Consider the following 23,517-nt stretch of genomic DNA (forward strand, 5'->3'; position numbering starts at 1 on the left):
TTAACAACCTGACAGTCACAGGAGCCGCAATTAATAGTCAAGGATAACGTCGCAATACGAAAATATTACGACAAAACAACTGACAAATTAACAGGATCTGTATGGGAATTTGAGGTTTCGGCCAGGGTACGAAAACACTTCGTGAGATGTAGGCATGTGTCCGTTGTTGAGTCTACAAGGAAATACTCTAGAAACGAAGAACACTCTTCTAGCGACACGCTTACACCTGCTATACGTACATATACACCATTAACATTATTTCACCTAATATGAGAACCATATGTCCTAATTAATGGCGTGTTTAAAATTGTTCAACGAAGTTGCCGATTCCATCTGGAAGCACATAATTTTCCAATCTAGCTGAGAAAACCGGTGACTCGCAAACTTTCTGAACTTTAATTGCGTCTCGTTTATTTACGTTTCATTAACTTTTAGCTAGTCACAGGCGATTCTGTATTGAAATTAGTAATTTTGTTAATTTACAACATCATCAACCCACCTGCCACTCGCATTTAATAGTAACTTCATAGCATAAGTTTTTTAGTACGATGAACACGCAAAATATTTTTTTCACAAAAAGATGACAGCGTCCAACTTCGTATCTTAGTCTCTATCATGTGCTGTGTGATATACGACTATCTGGGAACACTTCTGCCAAAACGAATATTAAATCGTATTTTCAACTACGCAAAGTATTACAAAGCAAACTACATTAGTATATTTTCAGGCATTACATGTCTCGTCTATTAGGAGGTAAACCAAGCAAAATTGGGCTTTATTACGATGATACTACGAACTGACAAGATGTAGTGGTACCCAAGCGTTCCCGCGCATACTTCGTATTCCTCGACAGAAATGTTACTTCCTCTCTCACCCACAATACAAATTTAAGTTGCTCTTTCTATTTCTGCTTTTCATATTGGTATCACTGTCATCGTTACAGAGCTTAAAGATCACAGTACTGCTTGTGGACTTCCTTAGCCGTAGGGGCGGAACACATGCGCACAACTAAGTTCTTAGAAAAATGTGCAATATGAAAAAGGCTTCTATGCAAATCCAAAATTGATATTCTCATTTTAAGAATCTATAATAGTATTTATAAGGAACAACTTACCAATATTGCCTTCATTTAACACTTAAAATGCTATTCATTCATATCTTTATTTCTCAGTAACAGGTCTAAGTCACTTTATATTGTTTTAAAATATTATTTATCTTAAAAAAATGTATATGAAGAATGTTTTAACTAACAATTAGGATTTTTGCTCTGAAAAATTTCTTTGCTATTTCGTGTATCGAGAGCAAGGAAGTTCAGTGCAAAGAGCCACCAATGGAATGCACCCTACGTAATCCCGCCGACCAAGCGCTCGGAACAATAGAACGCCATCGTATCGCCATTTTGTAATCTGTCGAGAGGTTGGAGGCATTGAGCGTTTAGTTGTGTTGTGTAATATTTGATCATTTTTACCAACTTTTCTGCAAATTGCGGCAGTATGGCAGAACTTCAGGGGCCAGCAGTGTCGCAAGATGCGTTATCCGTAGCACAGTTGGAGTTAGGAGGTAATCCAAACGCATTTGCATTAAGGAGGCCTTTTGATCCTGTTGCACATGAGTTAGACGCTACTTTCCGTCTGACGCGTTTTGCTGATCTGAAAGGATGAGGGTGTAAAGCTCCTCAGGAGGTTCTGTGGAAACTCCTCGAGGGGCTCCAGCAAGACGATAACAATGCACAGGATGAACATGCACACTTCATGCATATGCATATTCCTCGTATTGGAATTGGTATGGATTCCTCCGTGACTCCTCTGAGGCATGGAGGGCTGTGTCTTGTGCAAACAACAGATTTCTTTTATCCATTAGTTGATGATCCCTACATGATGGGTAAGATTGCTTGTGCCAATGTGTTGAGTGATCTTTACGCCATGGGTGTTACGGAATGCGACAACATGCTGATGTTACTTGGTGTGTCAACAAAAATGACTGAAAAGGAAAGGGATGTTGTTATTCCACTGATTATGAGAGGATTTAAGGATTCGGCGTGGGAGGCAGGCACCACCGTGACAGGAGGTCAAACTGTTGTGAATCCCTGGTGTACAATTGGAGGTGTAGCGACATCTGTGTGCCAACCAAATGAATATATTGTTCCTGATAATGCAGTTGTTGGAGATGTATTGGTTTTGACTAAGCCTTTAGGCACACAAGTAGCAGTTAATGCACATCAGTGGTTAGAGCAGCCAGAGAGATGGAACCGCATTAAACTTGTTGTGTCAGAGGATGATGTTAGAAAGGCCTATCAGAGATCGATGGATTCCATGGCAAGACTTAATCGTATAGCAGCTCGTTTGATGCACAAGTACAACGCTCATGGTGCGACGGATGTTACAGGCTTTGGATTACTTGGTCACGCCCAAAATCTTGCTAGACATCAAAAGAACGAGGTGTCTTTTGTGATTCATAACTTACCAGTTATAGCAAAAATGGCAGCTGTTGCAAAAGCATGTGGCAATATGTTTCAACTTCTCCAAGGACATTCCCCTGAGACATCAGGGGGGTTGCTAATTTGCCTACCAAGAGAACAAGCAGCAGCATACTGTAAAGATATTGAGAAACAGGAAGGTTACCAAGCATGGATAATTGGCATAGTAGAGAAAGGGAACCGCTCTGCAAGAATAATTGATAAACCTCGTATCATTGAAGTTCCAGCAAAAGAAAAGGACGGAGAGTTGTGGTAATACAAGTAAGTTGTAATAATTTACTTTTCTGTATCTCATGCTAAAGATGTTTAAGTTTCTGTATTGGCAGCCTAAAATAGTGTTAATCATTCAGCTATCTAATGTGTGAAATGAGAATTGGAGAACTTATTTTATTTGCTGTAATGAAATCCTGCTTTATTTGCGTAATGGTGACCTACTGGATGTAATAATGTTTTACTAAAACATATATTTAAATGCACATTGTAGAATTACAGCATGTTTTTGACGTCAGCAGTAAGAGTTGTTTACTCCAAGATTTTGTAGTTGGTAAATGTTGCTTGACAGCTTGTTTACCACAAGTTCACTTTATTTTGCCTTTTCTGTGTCTAGAGAAACTCATTTAGCTTATTGCTGTTGTTGCCAGTGTTACTGGAGTGTTTAATAATTAACATCTGTTAGCATATGTCAAAATATTCAGCAATTTAAAATCAGTTTTCTTTTCTGTAAAGGAAACGTAAGATTTCATCTTCAAATTTGTTTCATTTTTACATTAAAGCTCGCTTCAAAATATGGAGAAAATGTTGACTATTTGCAAGTCAGTTCAGCATCAAAGCTGCCATTTTCTGGGGGGGGGGGGGGGTAGACTAGATTTCCTGGGCTAGGATCTGTGGTGTAGCCTGGACTGATACTGATGATTGTACCAGATTGAACTGTCTTTTTATGATCACACTGTTTATTGCACATTTGCTTTTAAAAACTAAAACTGCAAGGTAAATTCATAAAACCTGTATTACTTAGGTGACCAGTCTTGTATGGATATGTTGGCACATGTTATGTACTTTGTATTGTCTGTATACTGTGAAAAGTGAGAGGAGTGGGCATGTATGTATATACTTGTTCCTATATGGGAGATATGAAGTTAAGGATATTAGCTCAGTAACTTATCAGTAAAAATGTTCAATTTAAACTCAATCTTATATTTGTACAGGTGACTTGCTTTCAGTGTATTGAAAGTGATTCCAATAAGAGTCAGAATATTTCTAAGTCGACTCACCAGAGTTTCCCTGCAAAGCTAACAGTGCATCTAATTTAACACTCCCAACTCCTCATTCAATATTTTCACAGTTCTTGTGATGTCTGTATGTTGTAGTGTAGTAATGCTTAGAGTTGAATTAGATTAAGGTGTATAATATAATGTGCAGCATGAAATGAAAAGTGATTCCTGACATTTAGTGTGGTAAAGGGGGAAGGTAGCATCATTGCAATATGTGTTGAGCAAACCAGGCGGAAGCCACTGATGCCCCAAACCGAGTACTGTTTCCAGACAAAAGTGCCAACAGTATGGTCTACCAGTGGAATTTCTGGTGACATGGGGTGGCCATAGTTATTCATCAGAACAACTATGCTATTACCCTCCTGAGTTACATATAAAGTCACAGGCTATTTGAACAACACTATAGGTGGTGGTCTTAACTGAGAAGCCGAAACAATGTGACCTCCTACTTCATAGCTAATTGACCTTTGAAATGCAGCACAGTAGTGTCTCTTTGTAACATGGATTCAGCCACTTGACAGGTTTCTAAAGGTACACGACACTGGATGTCGGTACACAGGTCATGCAATTTCAGTAAATTATGGGCATGTGGTTTGTGGGTGTGGAGCTGGCGGGTGATATGTAAGGTTAGTCAGGCGTGGAGCCCCATTTTCAATATTGTGCATTCAATTGTCTTCACTGAAACGCTTCTGCCATCACAAACATTGTACTGTACAGATTGCTGTCTATCTTGCATTACAGTGTTGGCATACCTCTGACCTCCATGTTCTGTGATGTATGGAAGTGCAACACTTTGTCACTTACTCCTTGTTTCACTGCCCTAGAACCTCCTTCCATAAATGCTCATGACAGTATCGTGCAAACAGCCAACATCCAGCACCATTTCCAAGATGTCCTTTTGCTGGTGTAGGGCCACAACAGTCTGCCCATAATCAGTCACTTATATCAGTGGATTTCCCCATTTGCAGCCTGTATCATTGCTAAACTTATTCCCCATTCGTTGCTACTCCAGTTGTTACTTTCATCTTACCAATTGCTTTCAATGCCACCAAACTGCATGTAATCGTATTGTGGGTTGATGCTCGTAATAGTTTGGTTATCAGTATGTGTGATCACAATTTAAGGTCCAGTATGTGTAAACGACCTTCTTGAAACTAGTGGATGTGATCCAAATTCAAAGAGCTGTAACACTTTAAAATCTTACAGTATGGAAAAGGAATAGTGTGTTAAATTGTACACAAGTTGGAACATATTTTCACTACAGTTTAATTTTAAACTTGTTATGCACAGTTTAACATTTTTTTCTCATCAGTTATTGGAACTGAATCGTTGGGTGCAGCTGTGCTTTAATGACTGATGGCGAAACTGTGGGATTGAATTGAAATGTTTGAATTCTGCCCTTTCCAAACTAATTTTAAGGATTACTTGCTAAATAAGTAATTTGAAGTGTAGTTCACATGCATATAAATATTTATGTAATACCAGTAGGGTGACATCTACAGGACATTTGATAGATTTTCTGCTAATGTGTATTTTGCAACAGCTATCAGTTTTTTAAATCACATTTATCTAGTGTTACAGTTTTGATTATGCTGTGCTTGTGGATTAATGGAGCTACTGCTACTTAGTGGCAGCTCTGATTTCTTGCTGTTAAATTATTGCCTGTTCAATCATTTTTCTGTTAATATTGTTGTTCCACTCATAGCAGTGTCATAGTAGGGTGCTGGCGAGTTGAAAAAACATTGCAGACGGGATGTATTAATAAACTGGATTTTCAGTTGGAATGATTCACTACAACCAGTATGTCTTAAAATATAATGGCAGTACCGTATTTTAATCCAGGTATCATCGACAGTTTGCCGATTTCAGCACTGCAGTGGCTTTTACGTGGGTGCCGAAGTAGATGTCATCTACTTTAATAATTTGATTTTACTGCTTACATTAATATTCCAGGCAATAATGAAGACTGCTCCAACTTGTGTTTTGCTAATGACATAATTGTCCGTGGTTTCAATTGGTATAGTGTGATTATTTGTCCATGAATCACTTTAAAAACCGTATTGGAGATAAATTCTGAAAATATGTAATTACATTGAAAATAGAAATTTGCTGTAATGACATCAGATGATTTTTCTATATTTCATTCTATTTGCCACGAATGTGTGTAATGAGTGTTTTCTTGTATGCTGGTGCCCCTGCTCCTATCAGTTCATCCGTATCCAACAAAATCTTGCTTGTGATGAAAAGCTGATCATTGGCATAGCGCAAGGTTTAGGTAGGAAGGTGACAGATTGTTTTGAAAGTCAGTGAAAGAATAGGACTGCAAAATATATGTTGTGCTGACAGTCAGATCTGTTGTGTAGCCGGAGGTCCAAGACATCAGTGACAGTAATCTTTCCATATTACATTCACATCAACTGGACATGTGAATCCTGCCTTGTGATTGATGCAGACATTTTTAATTTCACGCAGAATAACTGTTGCCAATGTTTGCTCTCTTTTATGGATATTGAAAATTGCCTGGTAAATTTACACACATTGTGTTACTAAACGGGTAAATATCCGATGATTATTTTAGCCTGTATTATGTAAAATTGGTAAACACCAATTGCTTAAAGAATCCAACTCGCATATAAAAAAAACTTCAAATGTCTGATTACTTTACAAATGAGTCCGTCACATATTTGTCGTTAAGTGTATAAGTGAGAAAAACTTTAGAACAAGTTTTGAAATTATGCTTAAAGTTTGTTGGAAGTTAGTTGGTTTTGTGTTCCACAGATCATTTGCACAGTGAATCGTAGTGGTGTAGAATCAGACATTTGGTATTCACATCACAAATTGTAAAGGTTGAAATTACATGTAAATTCTGTTGGAAGTTGCTAACGCACTCATTCTGCACTGTCAGTTACCCTGCCTCAAGACAAACACACAGTTTCTAACAGTAATGCTTATTATATTAATCTGTATAACATAATATTATATGTCTTAATTCAGTGAATAATTGTAAAATATTGAAAAAACATTTGCCCCTGGAAGTTGTTAGCTAAGCATCCTACAACTAGGTTTGGATTCCAGGATAGTCACCAAGTAATGTAGATGTCCTATATTATCTGTGTAAAATTTCAAAAGGCGGCGGGGGAGGTGTGTGTGTGTGTGTGTGTGTGTGTGTGTGTGTGCAGTGTAAATTTTATTGTCTTTCTGCTTGTATTCCTGTTGATGTAAAAATCATTACTGGTGATTGCCATGTCTGCTGCTATACCAACACTTCATGCTCCACCAAACATATGTTGCACATTTTTAGAAGCAGCATCACTGTTCTTGAACTTTGCTTGTCATTCATACTATTGTTGATTTGTTCTGGTTTTCTGCGCCGTTATACATTGTTTAACAATAAATTATGTAGATCACATGGAATTGGTGTTCTGCAAATTAATTCTGCCATTGAATAAAATCTTCTTGATTTTCAAGCCACATGAATGCCAATAAAATTCGATGGCTAGCTCTGACATCGTCGTCTGGAGTAAAACTACTGTGTCAGAACTGGCAATATTTCCTACTTATATACCTACCGTAACGACCGCTGGCACCAATCTGAGAGGGCCGAAATAACGTGTGAACAGAGAGAGAGTTGGGCAGTTAACAGCAGCTCCAGTCCGCTGTGGGTCCGAGTGATGTCAGGTGGCTCAAGGGGCCGGCGCCACGTTTGAAACTGCCGTTCCCACCTCCCTACAAGCGTTAAGCAGCCACCGTTGCTTCCTTTCGACATCCAAAATCCACCGCCCAGCTCCTGCTTAAAGTGTACCCCTGGTCTCTGTTGAAATTGTTGCTGTTCATTCTAATATCGGCCACCTCTTTTATAACTGAGTCCCAGCATGTTGATGCATGGGCCAAGACTCTTGTTCTCACACCTTATTTTGTGATCGTTTTTGATGCAGTGCTCAGCTATGGCTAACTTGTTGAGCTCCCTTTGCTTAATATGTCCCTTGTGCTTCGTACAATGCTCTGCAAGTGGGTGAATTGTCTGGTCCATGTACACAAAACACATTAAGCAAAGGGAGCTCAACCCAAGTCGGCCATAACTGAGCATTGCCTCGAAAATGGTCACAAAATACAGTTTGAAGACACAAGATTCTTGGCTCAACCGTCAACCTACTGGGACTCAGTTATAAAAGAGGCAGTTGAGATTTGAATGAACAGCAACAATTTCAACAGAGACCAGGACTACACACTTAAGTGGGGGGTGGGCTTCGGATTTCGAAAGGAAGCAACAGCAGATGCTTAATGCTTGTAGGGAGGCGGGAGTGGCAGTTTCAAATGTAGTGCTGGTCCATTGCGCCACCTGACGTCACTCGGTCCGACGTTGGGTTGGAGCTGCCATGAGCGGCCCAACTCATCCTCCATGCACGCGTCATTTCAGCCCTCTCTTAATTGGTGCCAGTGGCCATAATCATAGGTATATAAGTGAGGAATAGTGCCAGTCCTGGCAGTCAGTAGTTTTACTCCTGATGACGATGGCAGAGCTAGCCATCGAAAGCTCGAGAATTTTATTGGAATTGATGCAGTTTGCAAATTGAAGATTTTATCGAGTCATGCCCCCGCGAAAGACTTGGAAGACATTCTGCCATTGGTGAAGCAAAGCTGCTATGCTGCCAACTTACACACGATAGAGGTAGTGACCTTGTTTTCACTGCTCCTGTCTTAACTTTGGGCCACAAGTGTCAAGAGAGAATTTAATTTTAAAACAGTGTACAGTAGTCCTTCAAGACAAAACTTGTATTTCTGCTGTGAAGTGTATGCAATAAAATTTGTTTTGTGAGATTTAGAGTGTACAGGGTGGAGAAAAATTGTCACGAAATTTTAACCTGGATAGCTGATGCACAACACGCTCCGATTGGGTGTGGGATTGCCCTGTTGCTGGATGCTCTGGACAATGAATGACCGCGAATGCTTTGCCTGCCGGAGATCATGATGTATCCAAGGCGAGGGACATTTGTGTGTGTGAACCGCCACCAAAGTGCTGCCCACCAACCAACGAATGGCAACAGAGCAATCCCACAGTCAACTAGGCTGTGTGGTGTCAAGTTTATGTAGTTTAAAAATGGTGCATTGTCGACCTACACAACATTACTATTTTTGGTTCCTACTGGCTTCAGCTACCCAGGTTTAATGTTTTGTGACACAATTTTTCCTTCACCCTGTATAATAGACTGAAATTAAGTAGACGCTTTGTTGTAGAGATGGATTTGAATAAGTTCACTAAGGAATTAAATACAGTATTATGATGTAGATCTCCTGTTATCTGAAGAGTCAAAATATTTTTTCCTTCCCAAGCAGAATTTCCCTGTAGCGCATTAATAATTTTTTAATCTCCGTTTTGTAGTAGAAATGAGGATAGCATGTCTTTGGAGTCTCCTTTTTTTATATATAAAATTTGTAACACTTTTTCACTTGAATTGAGATGTTGTGTCGAGTTTGCAATCATCATTTGATCTTCTGATTGAATCGGGTGTAAAGATAAAGTTGTTCAATGTTTTGATCTTGCTCACACATTTCTATAAGCTCATCAAATGTCAGTTCCTGAGCGTGTGAATCCAGCAGTTCTTGAATGTCGTCACCAGTCACTTCCAAATTTCTGGTAATATCGACCACTTCCTAATCACATTATCAATTTAATCAGGATCTAGGTTTCAGTCATGGCAAAAAAAATACACAGAGATTTCTTCCAGGCACCATTTAAAGTACTTTGTGTGTGTGTGTGTGTGTGTGTGTGTGTGTGTGTGTGTTTTAAGTTTCATTCCCAAATTGTCCAGTAACTCTCATGGTATGTGAAACATTAAATTGCTTCTAAAAGTCTTCAACAGTTTTGTGTCATAGTTCATGGAGATATGCAAATAACTGTCCTGTGTAGTAAACCTTAAATGTTTTAATGACACCTTGGTCCATCGATTGAAGCCAGCTGGTCGTATTCAGTGGCAAAAATGCTGCTTTTCACAAGCACGTCAAATTAATTGGAGTAAAAGGAGGATGACTTGGTGCATTGTCAATTAATAGCATCACTTTAAATGAGATTTGTTTTCATTGGCAATAATGTTAATCAGGTATGGAGTGATGACCAAACAAGTCAAAAATGGAATCTGTCACGGAAGCTCAAAATTTCTGTCAATCCAGCTTTAGATGTATTTTTAAAGCATTTGGATTTTCTGATCACAAACTGAGTGATTTTAATTTACAGTCACAAGCTGCATTTGCAACTCTCAGTTGATCTTGGGCAGCTTTAAAACCTGGAAAGATATTCTCTTCATGCACAATAAGTTCTTTCAGGCACCTTCTTCTGGAACAGACCAGTTTCATCTACATTGAATATTGTTTGGCTTGAATAGCCGCCTTCTTCTATCATTACCTTGAGTTTCTCTGGAGAGAGCCACAGTCTCTTAATCAACACTGGCCACATGTATTTTAAGTTTAGAGAAGTTTCTTTTATAGGCTCAGAGTTTTGTGTGATTTTCAAAGTCTGTCTTTAGCTTCATAATTATTTCTCATTAATGATATGAGATGCCAGGACCTTTTATATGTGTACTGTAATTTTTTCTACTGGATATCTCTAGGTACATGGTCCAAGACATGCTGATTTTTTTATTTTTAAAATCCTCATGGAATTACTGAGTGAGGTAGAACAATGGCCTCGCATTTGGGAGGATAACAGGTTCACATCCACATTAGAATTGCCTAAAACTCTCTTTGTATTCAAAATGTGTAGGAAGTTAAATCATTTCATTATTATGTTAATGTTCACATCTCAACAAAAAATATTTTTTTGGAGCTGAGACTCCACTGCATTTTTTTTTATAGTAAGTGTCTATATCGTCAAAAGGAGTGCATTACAAAAAATTGAGCTTTTTATAGATGTTCAGCTCGTCAGTTCAGTGGCTGACATTTCATTATCTAGACAAGTTACAGTCGGAACTTTCCCATCTTTAATCCTTTTGCTGCTACAGACGTGCTCTCTGCATTAAAGATTTTTTATATATTGGGTGATACAGCTAAGTCATAACACCCCTTGTTTCTCCCCAACTGTAATAGATACAAAGATGCTGTTTGGACAGTGAATTGCAGGGACAGGGCTACTTGTATACATCACATTTCATGTTTGTCCTGTTTTTTATTACAGAGATATGAGGCCAACTTTGGTTTTTTAAATGGGGCCCTATGTTAAATTTCAGCGTAACATGATGGGCTTAAAAAATTGTTTCAAATATCTGTATATCATAATATTTAGGCAAATAGTACACGAGTCCTTCCTCACACACACACACACACACACACACACACACACGACAATAGTAATACATACTGTGATATTTTGCGCAAAAATTAACTGATGATGTCACACAAATATTATTCAGTTGTTTGACAACTGTGATACCAAAATAGGAGACAACGTACAGTATTAAAATACTACAAGATGTTAGTATGGTTTAAGTAACAGAAATACAAATGTAAATGAGGAGCTTATTGGTCACAATTACTTCATACGTATTTATTTTTTATTTGAAAATATTTACTATTGATCACAGTACGAAGCAAATACACACAAAGATGCAAAATACATACTGCACATGATACAAAACTTTACTGAAGCATGTGCTCAAAATGTTTCCCCTCTGCTGCAATGCACATTTTTAGTTCCCGTTCGAACGATTTGTGAATGGCTGTGAGGGTGTCACTTGAGATATCAGCACACGCTTCGATGATACGTTGCTTCATGTCGTCGGGTGTAGTTGGTATTTGAGCATACAATTTGTTTGATTGCTCCCCACAAAAAAAATCAAGAGGGGTCAAATCAGGAGACTGGGCTGGCCGCTTCACTTCAGCGCACCATCCTATCCAACAATCCAGGAATTTTTCATTTAACAGCTCTGTTGCCACACGAGAAGAATGAGCAGAACAGCTCTCATGTTGGAACCACATGCACTGACGTGTAGTGGTACCTCTTCCAGCAAAATGGGCAGATCCTCTCGCTGGAACTGTGCATAGCTATTTCTATTTAGTATACCCGGAATGACGTACGGCCGCACAATGACTTTTCTGATGATGCTGCACCACACGTTAACACTCCACGGTTGCTGATGCTGTACCTGTCGAAGCCAATGAGGGTTCTCCATTGACCAGTAATGCATATTATGCAAATTCACGTTACCGTGGCTGGTGAAAGTCTCTTCATCAATAAAAAAAAAAAACTCTCAGTGAAAAGATCTTTAGATTATCTCGTAGGTGCTGCAGAGGAAAGTGGCAAAATTCCTGACGCCGTTCTAAATCCACACTGGACAGTGATTGATGTAATGAGAGGTGAACCGGGTGAAATCTATGCTGGTGCAATATGCGTACAACACTTCTCTGACTTACACCACATTCCGAGGCAATACTTCGTGACGAAACCTTAGGGTCGTTATGCACCAATGCTAGAACGCTTTCTTCATGTACCTCGCCAGTTGTAGTTTTCTGCCTTGTCCTCTGTATGGCGTTCCATGATCCCAGTTAAAATAGTTTCTTGCAAACGTGCAAGAAGCTGGTGCATAGAATGCTCTCAATCAGGATACAGCTCTCCATATTGCTTTATTGCTCTAACAGCATTCCTTCTGCTTCTACCATACAGTAGAAGCATATCTAACTTTTCTTTGTTGGTGTACATGTCTGCCCCAAGAAACTGTGACGGAAATGCACTGTCTCACCACAGCAGCACATTTATACCCTTCTCTCCAGTTAACTTGTGTGTCACCTTGTGGAATTATCGAGAAGCAGGAAAACAATGCCTTCCCTGCTAAGTTCCTCAGTGGTCAACAGGAAAGGTCACATTGGACAATGCTGCTTCGAAGGACGAATACGATACGGGAACATATCTGTGTCTCAAAAACTATTTGCCAAAATATTATGATATATACATATTTGAAACCGTCTTTTTAAGCCCATCATGTTACGCTAAAATTTAACGTAGGGTTCCATTTAAAAAACCAAATAGGGCCTCATATCTTTGTAATAAAAAATAACACAAACATGAACTGTGATGTATTCAAGTAGCCCCTGTCCCTGCAATTCACTGTCCAAACGGCATCTTTGTATCTATTACAATTCTGGAGATACAAGGAGTGTTATGACTTAGCTGCCTCACCCTGTATAATACTGCTTGCCAAATGCTGGTGCTTGTGTTGAGAGATGGCAATATGAAATACTTACCTTCATATTTTTCGAAAATTAATAGGTGAAAAAATTTGAATTTTGTTCATGTTACGGTCTTATATCTTCGCTCGATAAGACTGAATTTCTTTCCATTATATGTCATAGTTACTATGCAGGATTAAATAAAGTAAAACTTAAGATCTTGCAGAGGTAAAAATGCATTCCTTAGACTTTTCCTGTGGTTGATTTTAATTTGCACATTGCAGTGAATGAAATGTAGGTAAAAGATGGAAATTTTTTTTTGTATTGAGAGCAGAATTGAAATCTCATTTTGTTCTTGATTTAAGGACTTTTATATTTGAAGGGTGATCGCGAACAATGCACCTATTCACTTCCTTGTGCGTAACAAATCGTGTCATAACAATCGTCATATCTTATACATGATTCAGGATATCAAAATTAGATATTTTTGCGAATGATAGCACATAATGAGGCACGTACATTGTATGATAAATACTTGAAACTTTGTTATTCTGTGGCAGCACTGAGTTCGTGGTTCAGGAAGCATGCAGACATCTGTAGCACTGTAAGGAAAACCAAGCGGCACTCGTATATTTGTCCATAGCATCTTGGGGAATGATGTAGCAGGGCGAGTAACCATGCCCACAGAAGCCAAAGTGTTGAAAAGCCTCTTGGAGGCCTCAAGATTCTTTTGTGAGGCATATGTTTCGAGCAAGGGCTTCCAAGCTATTGCGGGAACTATTTCCTTTCTTTGTGCTGCAGTCAACAGTCTTGAGTATACTTACTTCACTTCCATTCTTGTTTTGGCTGCCTTTGATGTTCACTGTATTATTTCACTAGTTTCTGCTGTATTTCATCATCATCATTCATTTCCCCAATTGCTTTGTGGCTGAAACAGTTTTCGTCCTCCTCCAGGGTTTGACATCCATTCTACAAAAATTTTTCTGTAGCGTTGACCAACTGGAGAAGAATGCATTCGCTTAAAAGCCAACATGGCAGCCACTCCATTGTGGTGGGGTTGTTATGTATCCTTTTGGTAGGACCTCCTGACAACACAGGGGTCATACTCTTGATGACTGACATGCTAATGTCATACTTGGGTCAAAGAGTTATGTCCATTTTATTGGGGAATCAGGACTCCCAGCAACAGCTCTCATGCTGTATTATCTTTGCTGTGGCTAGGTGGTGAGCCTTTGGTGTGGCTAGGTGGTGAGCCTTTGCTGTGGCTAGGTGGTGAGCCTTTGCTGTGGCTAGGTTGTGAGCCTTTGCTGTGGCTAGGTTGTGAGCCTTTGCTGTGGCTAGATGGTGACTGGGGAGAACCTTCGATCAGAGTAAGTGGCATCAGGACAGGTGTTTTGGGCTAAAACATATTGAATTGAACGAATGCAATTCTGCTATCTCAACAAACATATCTAAGAAAGAAAAGAAACACACAGTGCAAGGTATGTTGTGTGGGAAGGCACACACATCCGGAAACGCACGGCTCGGGCACTGGAGAGTGTCGAAGCCTGAGGCTGAACTGTAGTGACTGTGTGTTCTGATTTGTTTGGGTTTCTGAATACAGAAGATATGCAACCCTTTTGGCATCTGTATATTGCAGATGGATGACCTGAGCCTGACAACATTTCTACGCATGTGCTACATTCCTCCACGCAGTTCTTGTTTGGTCTGCTGGCACAGTAATGTTGATGATAGCAGTGCAACATGTACCAGTTCACTGCAGAAATGTGTATGGCAAAGCAGATGGCAATGAGAGAGCTGTGGCAATGTCATATGCAGAGTATTTTCAAGGCAGATGTAACCATCATTCCATGTCTGTGGCCATTCATAGATGCCTCAAGAGGAGTGGGGAAGTTGCATGTAGGTGTTTTCTGCCCGAGGTTTGTCCATTGTACAGTATAGTAGTAGCACTTCATGCTTGGTACTTGCAAATACTATCCCCAGGCTACTGTTTGCCCTCTGTTAACTGCCAAAATGTTAAGTCTTCCATGCTTACTACAGCTGGAGAAGGACGAGGAGAGGACCCAGCCACCAGCACTTGGGTGGTGACACAGGCACTGCATAAGGATAAAAGTTCCGTGTGGTGTGTTGTCCATGAACACTGTATCCATCCATACCATATGCGGAAAGTCCAGGCATTATGGTAGGAGGACTACGCCTGACGGGTGGAGTTTGCACAGGGGTACAATGCGTACTCCAGCCACAGTTCCCGAGCTTGGTGTTATTTACGGATTGAATGCACGTTTACCAGAGATGACATATTAAGATGATTACCTGACGTTGCCAGCTGCATTGGAAATGCTCTCAGAATCTAAATACAGTTCTTACTACACAGTGTGTATTTTTGTGTGATCTGGGCAAATAAAGTTCTGTAATAAAGACAGCTGTGTTTATGGCATTTTAAACTTGGACAATATGTGTTTGGGCAGACGCAAATTCTCATGTTCAGATGATTCAAAATTACCAACACAGGATTGGTATTAATGTTGGGGAAGGCATAATTGGTGACCATATCATTGTGCCATATCTACTGCTAGACGGACTAACCTCACATTTATTAGAGATGTTTTGCCTACACTAATGGATTTAGTGCCACTAGATGTTCTGAGAGACATGAGGCTGCAATACGATGGATCTCCAGCACACTTTGATGTCAATATCTGAAATCACCTCAATGTCGCATATCCCAGTCGATGGATTGGTAGAGGCGGACCACTTTCATGGCCAGCACACTTGTCGGATCTGACACCTCTCGCCTACTTTCTGTGGAATAGCATGAAGAGTGTTGCATATGGCACACTTGTAATGTCAGCAGAGGACCTTGTTGTTTGTCTACAGAGTAATTGAAATTTTTCAGAGACAACTGCAAATATTTGCTCATGTGCGTGAGGCTAAGACCACTGATACGGGCTTTGCATTGATGTAGGAGGCATGCTGTTTGAAGCCTGTTTGTAATGGAGGCAGAGCGATAGGCTGCTCATGTTGGTGTATCGACGTAATGTGGAATTCACATGCATCTCAGACTGCCACACTCTCCAGTGTCCTAGTTCTTTGTCTCTGGATATGGGTTCCTTCTTGAAAACTGGTCAGTGTGTGTTCCTGCACAGCATACTTAAGCATTGTCTGTATCGCCACAGATAAAACTCACTTCGCTGATACCATTCCCCAACACTTTGTGGGTACCGTGCATTCTGTCGCAGTCTTACTGGCCGCAAGAGGATCATTGCTGGGGCTTGTATGTTGCTCTGTAAAGATGTCAGTTAGTGGATTCCCCTCCATACCATGTTGGAAGCAGTAGCAGTTAAAGTGCAAATTGCCACAGTGATCACCATTTGTGACATTTATTTATCTCCCTTGAAGTGACCAACTGCTCTCCCCCATTTCTCTCCTACTTGGGGATTTCAGAATGCACAATCCCTGTGGGGAAGTAATACTTAATCTGGTAGGGGTCTTCTGATTGACCAGTTTCTTTCTGATATCTATCTGTGTCTCCTCAACGACTGTACTCGTACCCACTTTAGTGCCACTCATATGACCTTTTCAGTTATCGGCCTTTCAGTCTGTTCTCCCAGTCTCATGACTTAGCTACATTGGTTACTCCAGATGGTATTTGTGACAGAGACCACTTTTCTGCCCCACCAGGGGGCTCGCCACTCTCTGGTGGGTTTGTGCCTGGCTACCACGGGCCCCCAGCCTTTGCAGCATTTTTTCCTTTCCATGCTACATGTCTATCCTCTTGCTATTCTTTTTCCCCCTCTCTTAGGTAACATGTCTGGGATGTTATTGGGAATGTTCTGCAATGTGTGTTGCTGATGTAAGAACAGTCTCGCTTTGTTTTGTGCTCCCTTTTCCTTTCTTTGTTTCCCTTTTCCTCTCGTTCCTCCGCTTCGGTATTTGAGGTTCCTCTTTTTCTTCTTCCTCCCTGTGCGCCCCTGAATGCCGGCCCATGGTGACTGGGTAACACATAATTCCCAGCCTCGGGTTGACAGGTAGGGTTTGCATGTACCTCCTGGTACAGGCGAGGCTCAGGGAGAGGTGATTGCCTGAGCTGCAATTTCCCCAAATTGCTGATTGGTCCCTGTGTCAGGTGTTCGGGAGTTGTGACCTGAGGTGTGAACAGTCACCTAAGATGGGTGTGCCCCCTTGTGAAGGGAGCCTCCAGTTGGAAGGAGCACGCTTTCGGAGACGCTGACAATCATGGGAGATTTTCTCGCAATGAGTCAATCATCTTCTCAATCAACGTCCACGAAAAGTAAACATACTGAGGATAGTGATTCAAAGACACTTCCTGCTGCACTACGGTTCCTCATGGTCTCACGTACTGAAGACAGTCCTTCCCCATGGTCAATCCATTCATTATTCAGAAACATGTTGATGCAATTGTTGGCCCTGTGAAATCCTGCTCTCATTTAAAGAGTGACACTTTGCTTTTGGATACTACTTCTGATTCTCAAGCACAACAACTGCTTGCTGCCTTACTTCTCCACGGCTACCATGTTTGTGTCGAGCCCTATAGAACTTTGAATTTTTCCTGCGGTGTAATTTACACCAGGCTGCTTGACGGTCTGAGGCCAAAATCCAATCTTACCTCTCTGATCAGGGTGTCATTGCTGTCCATCATGTATTGAAAAATGTAGATTCCTCCTTAGTGCCCACCCACACTTTTTTTCCGCAGCCAAATGTGTAACCTGTGGTAGGGATGCAAACGAGAGCGATTGTCTGCCTCCTTCTCCCCTCTGTATCAACTGCAGTGTTGACCATGCCACCTCCTCTCAGGATTGTCCCGTGTATCTTGATGAGCAGGCTGTCCAAGAGTTCCGGGTGAAGGAAATAGTGCCTTACCCAGTCACTCGCAAGTTACTGGTTAGTTGCAAACCCTGTGTTCTCCCGTCTGGCACCTATAGTTCTGTTCTTCTACATCTACATCTACATCTACATTGATACTCCGCAAGCCACCCAACGGTGTGTGGCGGAGGGCACTTTACGTGCCACTGTCATTACCTCCCTTTCCTGTTCCAGTCGCGTATGGTTCGCGGGAAGAACGACTGTCTGAAAGCCTCCGTGCGCGCTCTAATCTCTCTAATTTTACATTCGTGATCTCCTCGGGAAGTATAAGTAGGGGGAAGCAATATATTCGATACCTCATCCAAAAACGCACCCTCTCGAAACCTGGCGAGCAAGCTACACCGCGATGCAGAGCGCCTCTCTTGCAGAGTCTGCCACTTGAGTTTATTAAACATCTCCGTAACGCTATCACGGTTACCAAATAACCCAGTGACGAAACGCGCCGCTCTTCTTTGGATCTTCTCTATCTCCTCCGTCAACCCGACCTGGTACGGATCCCACACTGATGAGCAATACTCAAGTATAGGTCGAACGAGTGTTTTGTAAGCCACCTCCTTTGTTGATGGACTACATTTTCTAAGCACTCTCCCAATGAATCTCAACCTGGTACCCGCCTTACCAACAATTAGTTTTATATGATCATTCCACTTCAAATCGTTCCGTACGCATACTCCCAGATATTTTACAGAAGTAACTGCTACCAGTGTTTGTTCCGCTATCATATAATCATACAATAAAGGATCCTTCTTTCTATGTATTCGCAATACATTACATTTGTCTATGTTAAGGGTCAGTTGCCACTCCCTGCACCAAGTGCCTATCCGCTGCAGATCTTCCTGTATTTCGCTACAATTTTCTAATGCAGCAACTTCTCTGTATACTACAGCATCATCCGCGAAAAGCCGCATGGAACTTCCGACACTATCTACTAAGTCATTTATATATATTGTGAAAAGCAATGGTCCCATAACACTCCCCTGTGGCACGCCAGAGGTTACTTTAACGTCTGTAGACGTCTCTCCATTGATAACAACATGCTGTGTTCTGTTTGCTAAAAACTCTTCAATCCAGCCACACAGCTGGTCTGATATTCCGTAGGCTCTTACTTTATCAGGCGACAGTGCGGAACTGTATCGAACGCCTTCCGGAAGTCAAGAAAAATAGCATCTACGTGGGAGCCTGTATCTAATATTTTCTGGGTCTCATGAACAAATAAGGCGAGTTGGGTCTCACACGATCGCTGTTTCCGGAATCCATGTTGATTCCTACATAGTAGATTCTGGGTTTCCAGAAATGACATGATACGCGAGCAAAAAACATGTTCTAAAATTCTACAAGAGATCGACGTAAGAGATATAGGTCTATAGTTTTGCGCATCTGCTCGACGACCCTTCTTGAAGACTGGGACTACCTGTGCTCTTTTCCAATCATTTGGAACCCTCCGTTCCTCTAGAGACTTGCGGTACACGGCTGTTAGAAGGGGGGCAAGTTCTTTCGCGTACTCTGTGTAGAATCGAATTGGTATCCCGTCAGGTCCAGTGGACTTTCCTCTATTGAGTGATTCCAGTTGCTTTTCTATTCCTTGGACACTTATTTCGATGTCAGCCATTTTTTCGTTTGTGCGAGGATTTAGAGAAGGAACTGCAGTGCGGTCTTCCTCTGTGAAACAGCTTTGGAAAAAGGTGTTTAGTATTTCAGCTTTACGCGTGTCATCCTCTGTTTCAATGCCATCATCATCCCGTAGTGTCTGGATATGCTGTTTCGAGCCACTTACTGATTTAACGTAAGACCAGAACTTCCTAGGATTTTCTGTCAAGTCGGTACATAGAATTATACTTTCGAATTCACTGAACGCTTCACGCATAGCCCTCCTTACGCTAACTTTGACATCGTTTAGCTTCAGTTTGTCTGAGAGGTTTTGGCTGCGTTTAAACTTGGAGTGGAGCTCTCTTTGCTTTCGCAGTAGTTTCCTAACTTTGTTGTTGTACCACGGTGGGTTTTTCCCGTCCCTCACAGTTTTACAGTCTTGTTACCCCTCGCTCCATGAAGGACATGGCCACACAGAGATGCAAACACAAATTCAGCTCTGAGGTTGTGAAATTGCCCAGAGTCATGGTACCATCGCAGTCCCCCTTCCAGCTGTGCAACACACTGTCAAACTCTCGCCTCTAGGGGTGAAACCACCAGCTACACAACCAGTAGGCCGGAAAGGACAGGAGTAGTACTCTCGTGTAGACTTCCTGTGTCCCTCCAGCCAAACAACACCAGAGTCCTCCTCTGCTAACCGGAAAGGCTCGAAGAAGTCCACCAAAGGCAAACTATCTCTTTCGGCAACTCAGTGATCCTCTTCTACGATGTTGCCACGTGGTACCTTAGCCTGGCCGGCCTCCATATCGCCGGTGTGCACGACCAACCGATTTTCAGTGTTGGACTCCATAGACCGACCGCACATGCAGTCTGATGCTTCTGTTGACCCTATGGAGCAGGCTCCTGCTTCTGTGCCCTGTAGTAGCAGCTCTACACTGGCTGTCACTCGGCAGCTGCCGAATTGACACCCCTACATTTTTTCCTCATCATGACGGTCCTCCAATGGAACGTTCATGGCCTTCAGTCCCACAAAGAGAATTTATGGCTGCTTTTAGCATCACAGCATCCCCTTCAAGAAATGAAATTGCACCCTCACGATTGCTTTGAGCTTTTACATTTTTTACTGATTCACTTTGACATTCCCCCTAAGGTCGGCATTCCATCTCAAGGGGGCATCATGTCCCTTGTACGGGATGACATGCATAGTCAGCAAATCTCTCTTGACTACCCATCTTTAAGCTGTTGCAGTTCACCATTTCTTTCCCCCACCTGACTTTTCTCACTGTACCATTTATATCCCTCCATCATTTGATGCCACCAGGGCAAACTTCCTTCAGTTTATCGGGCAGCTACCTCCCACATTTTTGCTACTCAGTGACTTCAATGCACATCATCCACTTTGGGGTTCTCCCAGGACCTGTCAGAGAGGTGCCCTCTTTGCTGACCTTTTTAACCAACTTAACCTCTTCTGCCTTAATACTGGAAAACCCACTTTCCTTTCCGACTCTTCGCACACCTATTCCCATTTGGACCTATCCTTTTGCACAGCCCAGCATGCCCATCGTCTCGAGTGGTATGTTCGTTCTGACACCTACTAGAGTGTCCATTTCCCGTGTGCTATCAGTAGCTGACTCCTACCCCATCCGCGTCCATGCCCAGATGGTATCTTACTAAGGCTGACTGGCAGCTTTACTCCTCCCTGGCGACCTTCGAAGAACAAGATTTCCCCAGTTGAGATGACCAGGTGGAATATCTCAGAAACATTATCCTTACATCTGTAGAACGTTCCATTCCTATCACTTCCCCTTTACCACGTCATGACCTAGTCACTTCATGGACTGAGGCATGCCGCAATGCCATTCGCACAGGGAGATGTGCTCTCCGTGTTTTCAACCGTCATCTTACAATGGCGTACTCCATTCATTATTAACAGATGCGTGTAAATTGTCGCTGTGTCCTTCGGGATAGCAAAAGAACTAGCTGTATTTCATTCACTAGTACTTTTAACAGTTCCATCCCTTCCTGTGTCATGTGGGCCAACCACTTACTGCTCTCTGGGACCAAGATCCATTCCCCAATCAATTTCCGGTCTGACAGTAGCAGACGATGTTATCAAGGATGTTACTGCTATCTCAAACACCTTGGGCCACCATTTTGTGGAAGTTTCAAGGTCTTCTGACTATCGCCCTGCCGTCCTCCATCGGAAACAAGCGGAGGAGGCTCGGGCAAAACCCTTGTTCTCTGAATCATGAGTACTACAATGCCGCCTTTACTATGAGGGAGCTAGATCATGCTCTCAGTCCATCCCGATCTTCTGGCCCAGTGCCAGACACCATCCATATTCAGATGTTCCAGCACCTTTCTCCTGTGGGCGAGCACTTTCTGCGTAAAACGTACAACCGCATCTGGGCAGAGGCCATATTTCCCGGCCACTGGCTTGAAGCCACTGTCATACCCGTACATAAGCCCGATAAGGTCAAAAACCTTCCTTCTAGCTACTGCCCCACCTTTCTTACCAGCTGTGTTTGCAAGGTCTTGGAATGTATGATTCATGCCCAGCTGGTATGGTGGCTCGAGTTTTGCAGTTTACTGATGAATGCACAGTGTGGATTTTGAGCGCGGCATTCTGTAGTTGACCATCTCATTACTTTGTCCACCCACGTCATGAATGGTTTTCTGCGGAAATCCCAGACTGTGGTTGTGTTTTTCAATTTGGAGAAGGCCTCCGACACCAGCTGGAGAACTGGTATCCTCTGTACTCTTTACACATGAGGCTTCTATGGCCGCCTGTCCTTCAAATTTTAAATGTAAGAGTTTTCAAGATGAGCGTGGGTTCTGTCTTGTCAGACACCTTTACCCAGGAAAACGTTGTGCCTCAGGGTTCCGTCCTGAGTGATGTCCTCTTTGCTATTGCCATTAGCCTTTCAATGACCTGTCTCCCGCCGGGCATCTCTGGCTCCCTTTTTGTTGACGATTTTGCCATCTTTTGCAGTTCTCCAAAGACCTGTCTTGCTGAGTGGTGTCTTCAGCGATGTCTTGAGCTTCTTTACTCCTTGAGCATAGACAGTGGCTTTCGCTTTTCCGTTGATAAAACCGTCTGTATGAATTTGTGGCAACGCAGTTGGTTTATACCACCATCTCTCCATCTTGGGCCTGTTGCCCTTCCGTTCATTGACACTATGAAATTCCTGGGGCTTATGCTCGATAGGAAACACTCTTGGTCCTTCCACATGTGCCTTACATGGCAGCCCACTGTACGCGGTTCCTCAGTGTCCTGTGCGTCCTCAGTTGTACTTCTTGGTTTGCCTCTGCCCTTCCCCCTGCGTGTCTGGGGGTTAGAATAGGCTCGGGGTATTGCTGCCTGTCGTAAGAGGCAACTAAAAGGAGTCTCACATGTTTCGGCTTTTGTGATGGTCCCATGTAGGTTTTGAACTCCATTTTTCAAAATTTTCCTGAACAGCAAGCCAATTGAGGAAGGGCACCTTACATGGTGCAAAAAACTTTTCATAACTGGGATTCACAGTCGTGAAATTTCTTGAAAGACATCATGTTTACGCCAGTGGCTGTTAAACTTTTTATTTCCACTATTGCAATTTCGGCCTTTACCATTATCAGGAGCAGATGTTTTGGCAAGCCATGTCTACTTTATACAAGCTGATACATTTATATGTCGTTGTCATTTGCTGTTACATACGTTCATAACATCGCTAAGTGGTGCGAGCACATATGTCCATATATCGTAAAACAGCACAGTCTGTATATACATGTGTTCTTTCCACCATCACTAGTAACTTTTGAGTTCGCTGCTGTGGTTTAGTGCAAAAGTTGCTTAGTAGCGTTACAAATGTAAACAGCAAATGACAATGACATATAAATGTGTCAGCTTGTATAAAGTAGACATGGCTTAAATCTGAAACATCTGCATTTGATAATGGTCTAAGGTCGAAATTGCAATAGTGGAAATAAAAAGTTCAACAGTCACTGGTGTAAAATTGATGTCTTTCAAGATGGTGCAAAGTGTTCATCATGCGCTGAGACCTCTTGCATCCTTCTACCTGGATCTGCACTTAAGCTCATTCTCCAGCTGTTGGGCGAGGTCGCCCTCCTAGGTGCATTTTCCTCCGTCCTCTGTGCAGTATTGCT

At 41.9% G+C, this 23,517-nt stretch overlaps 1 protein-coding gene across 1 annotated transcript in view; it reads left to right on the forward strand.

Moving 5' to 3' along the window:
• Positions 1–1,374: 1,374 nt before the first annotated feature.
• Positions 1,375–23,517, forward strand: part of LOC124605775 (inactive selenide, water dikinase-like protein) — an 81,745-nt gene continuing 59,602 nt past the window's right edge. Inside the window, exon 1 of the mRNA XM_047137660.1 lies at positions 1,375–2,737. Within this exon, the coding sequence (XP_046993616.1) occupies positions 1,494–2,732 (1,239 nt within the window). The 5' untranslated portion in view covers positions 1,375–1,493 and the 3' untranslated portion in view covers positions 2,733–2,737. The remainder of the gene's footprint in view (positions 2,738–23,517) is intronic.

The sequence above is a fragment of the Schistocerca americana genome, chromosome 3, assembly GCF_021461395.2.
Source record: "Schistocerca americana isolate TAMUIC-IGC-003095 chromosome 3, iqSchAmer2.1, whole genome shotgun sequence".
NCBI lineage: Eukaryota > Metazoa > Arthropoda > Insecta > Orthoptera > Acrididae > Schistocerca > Schistocerca americana.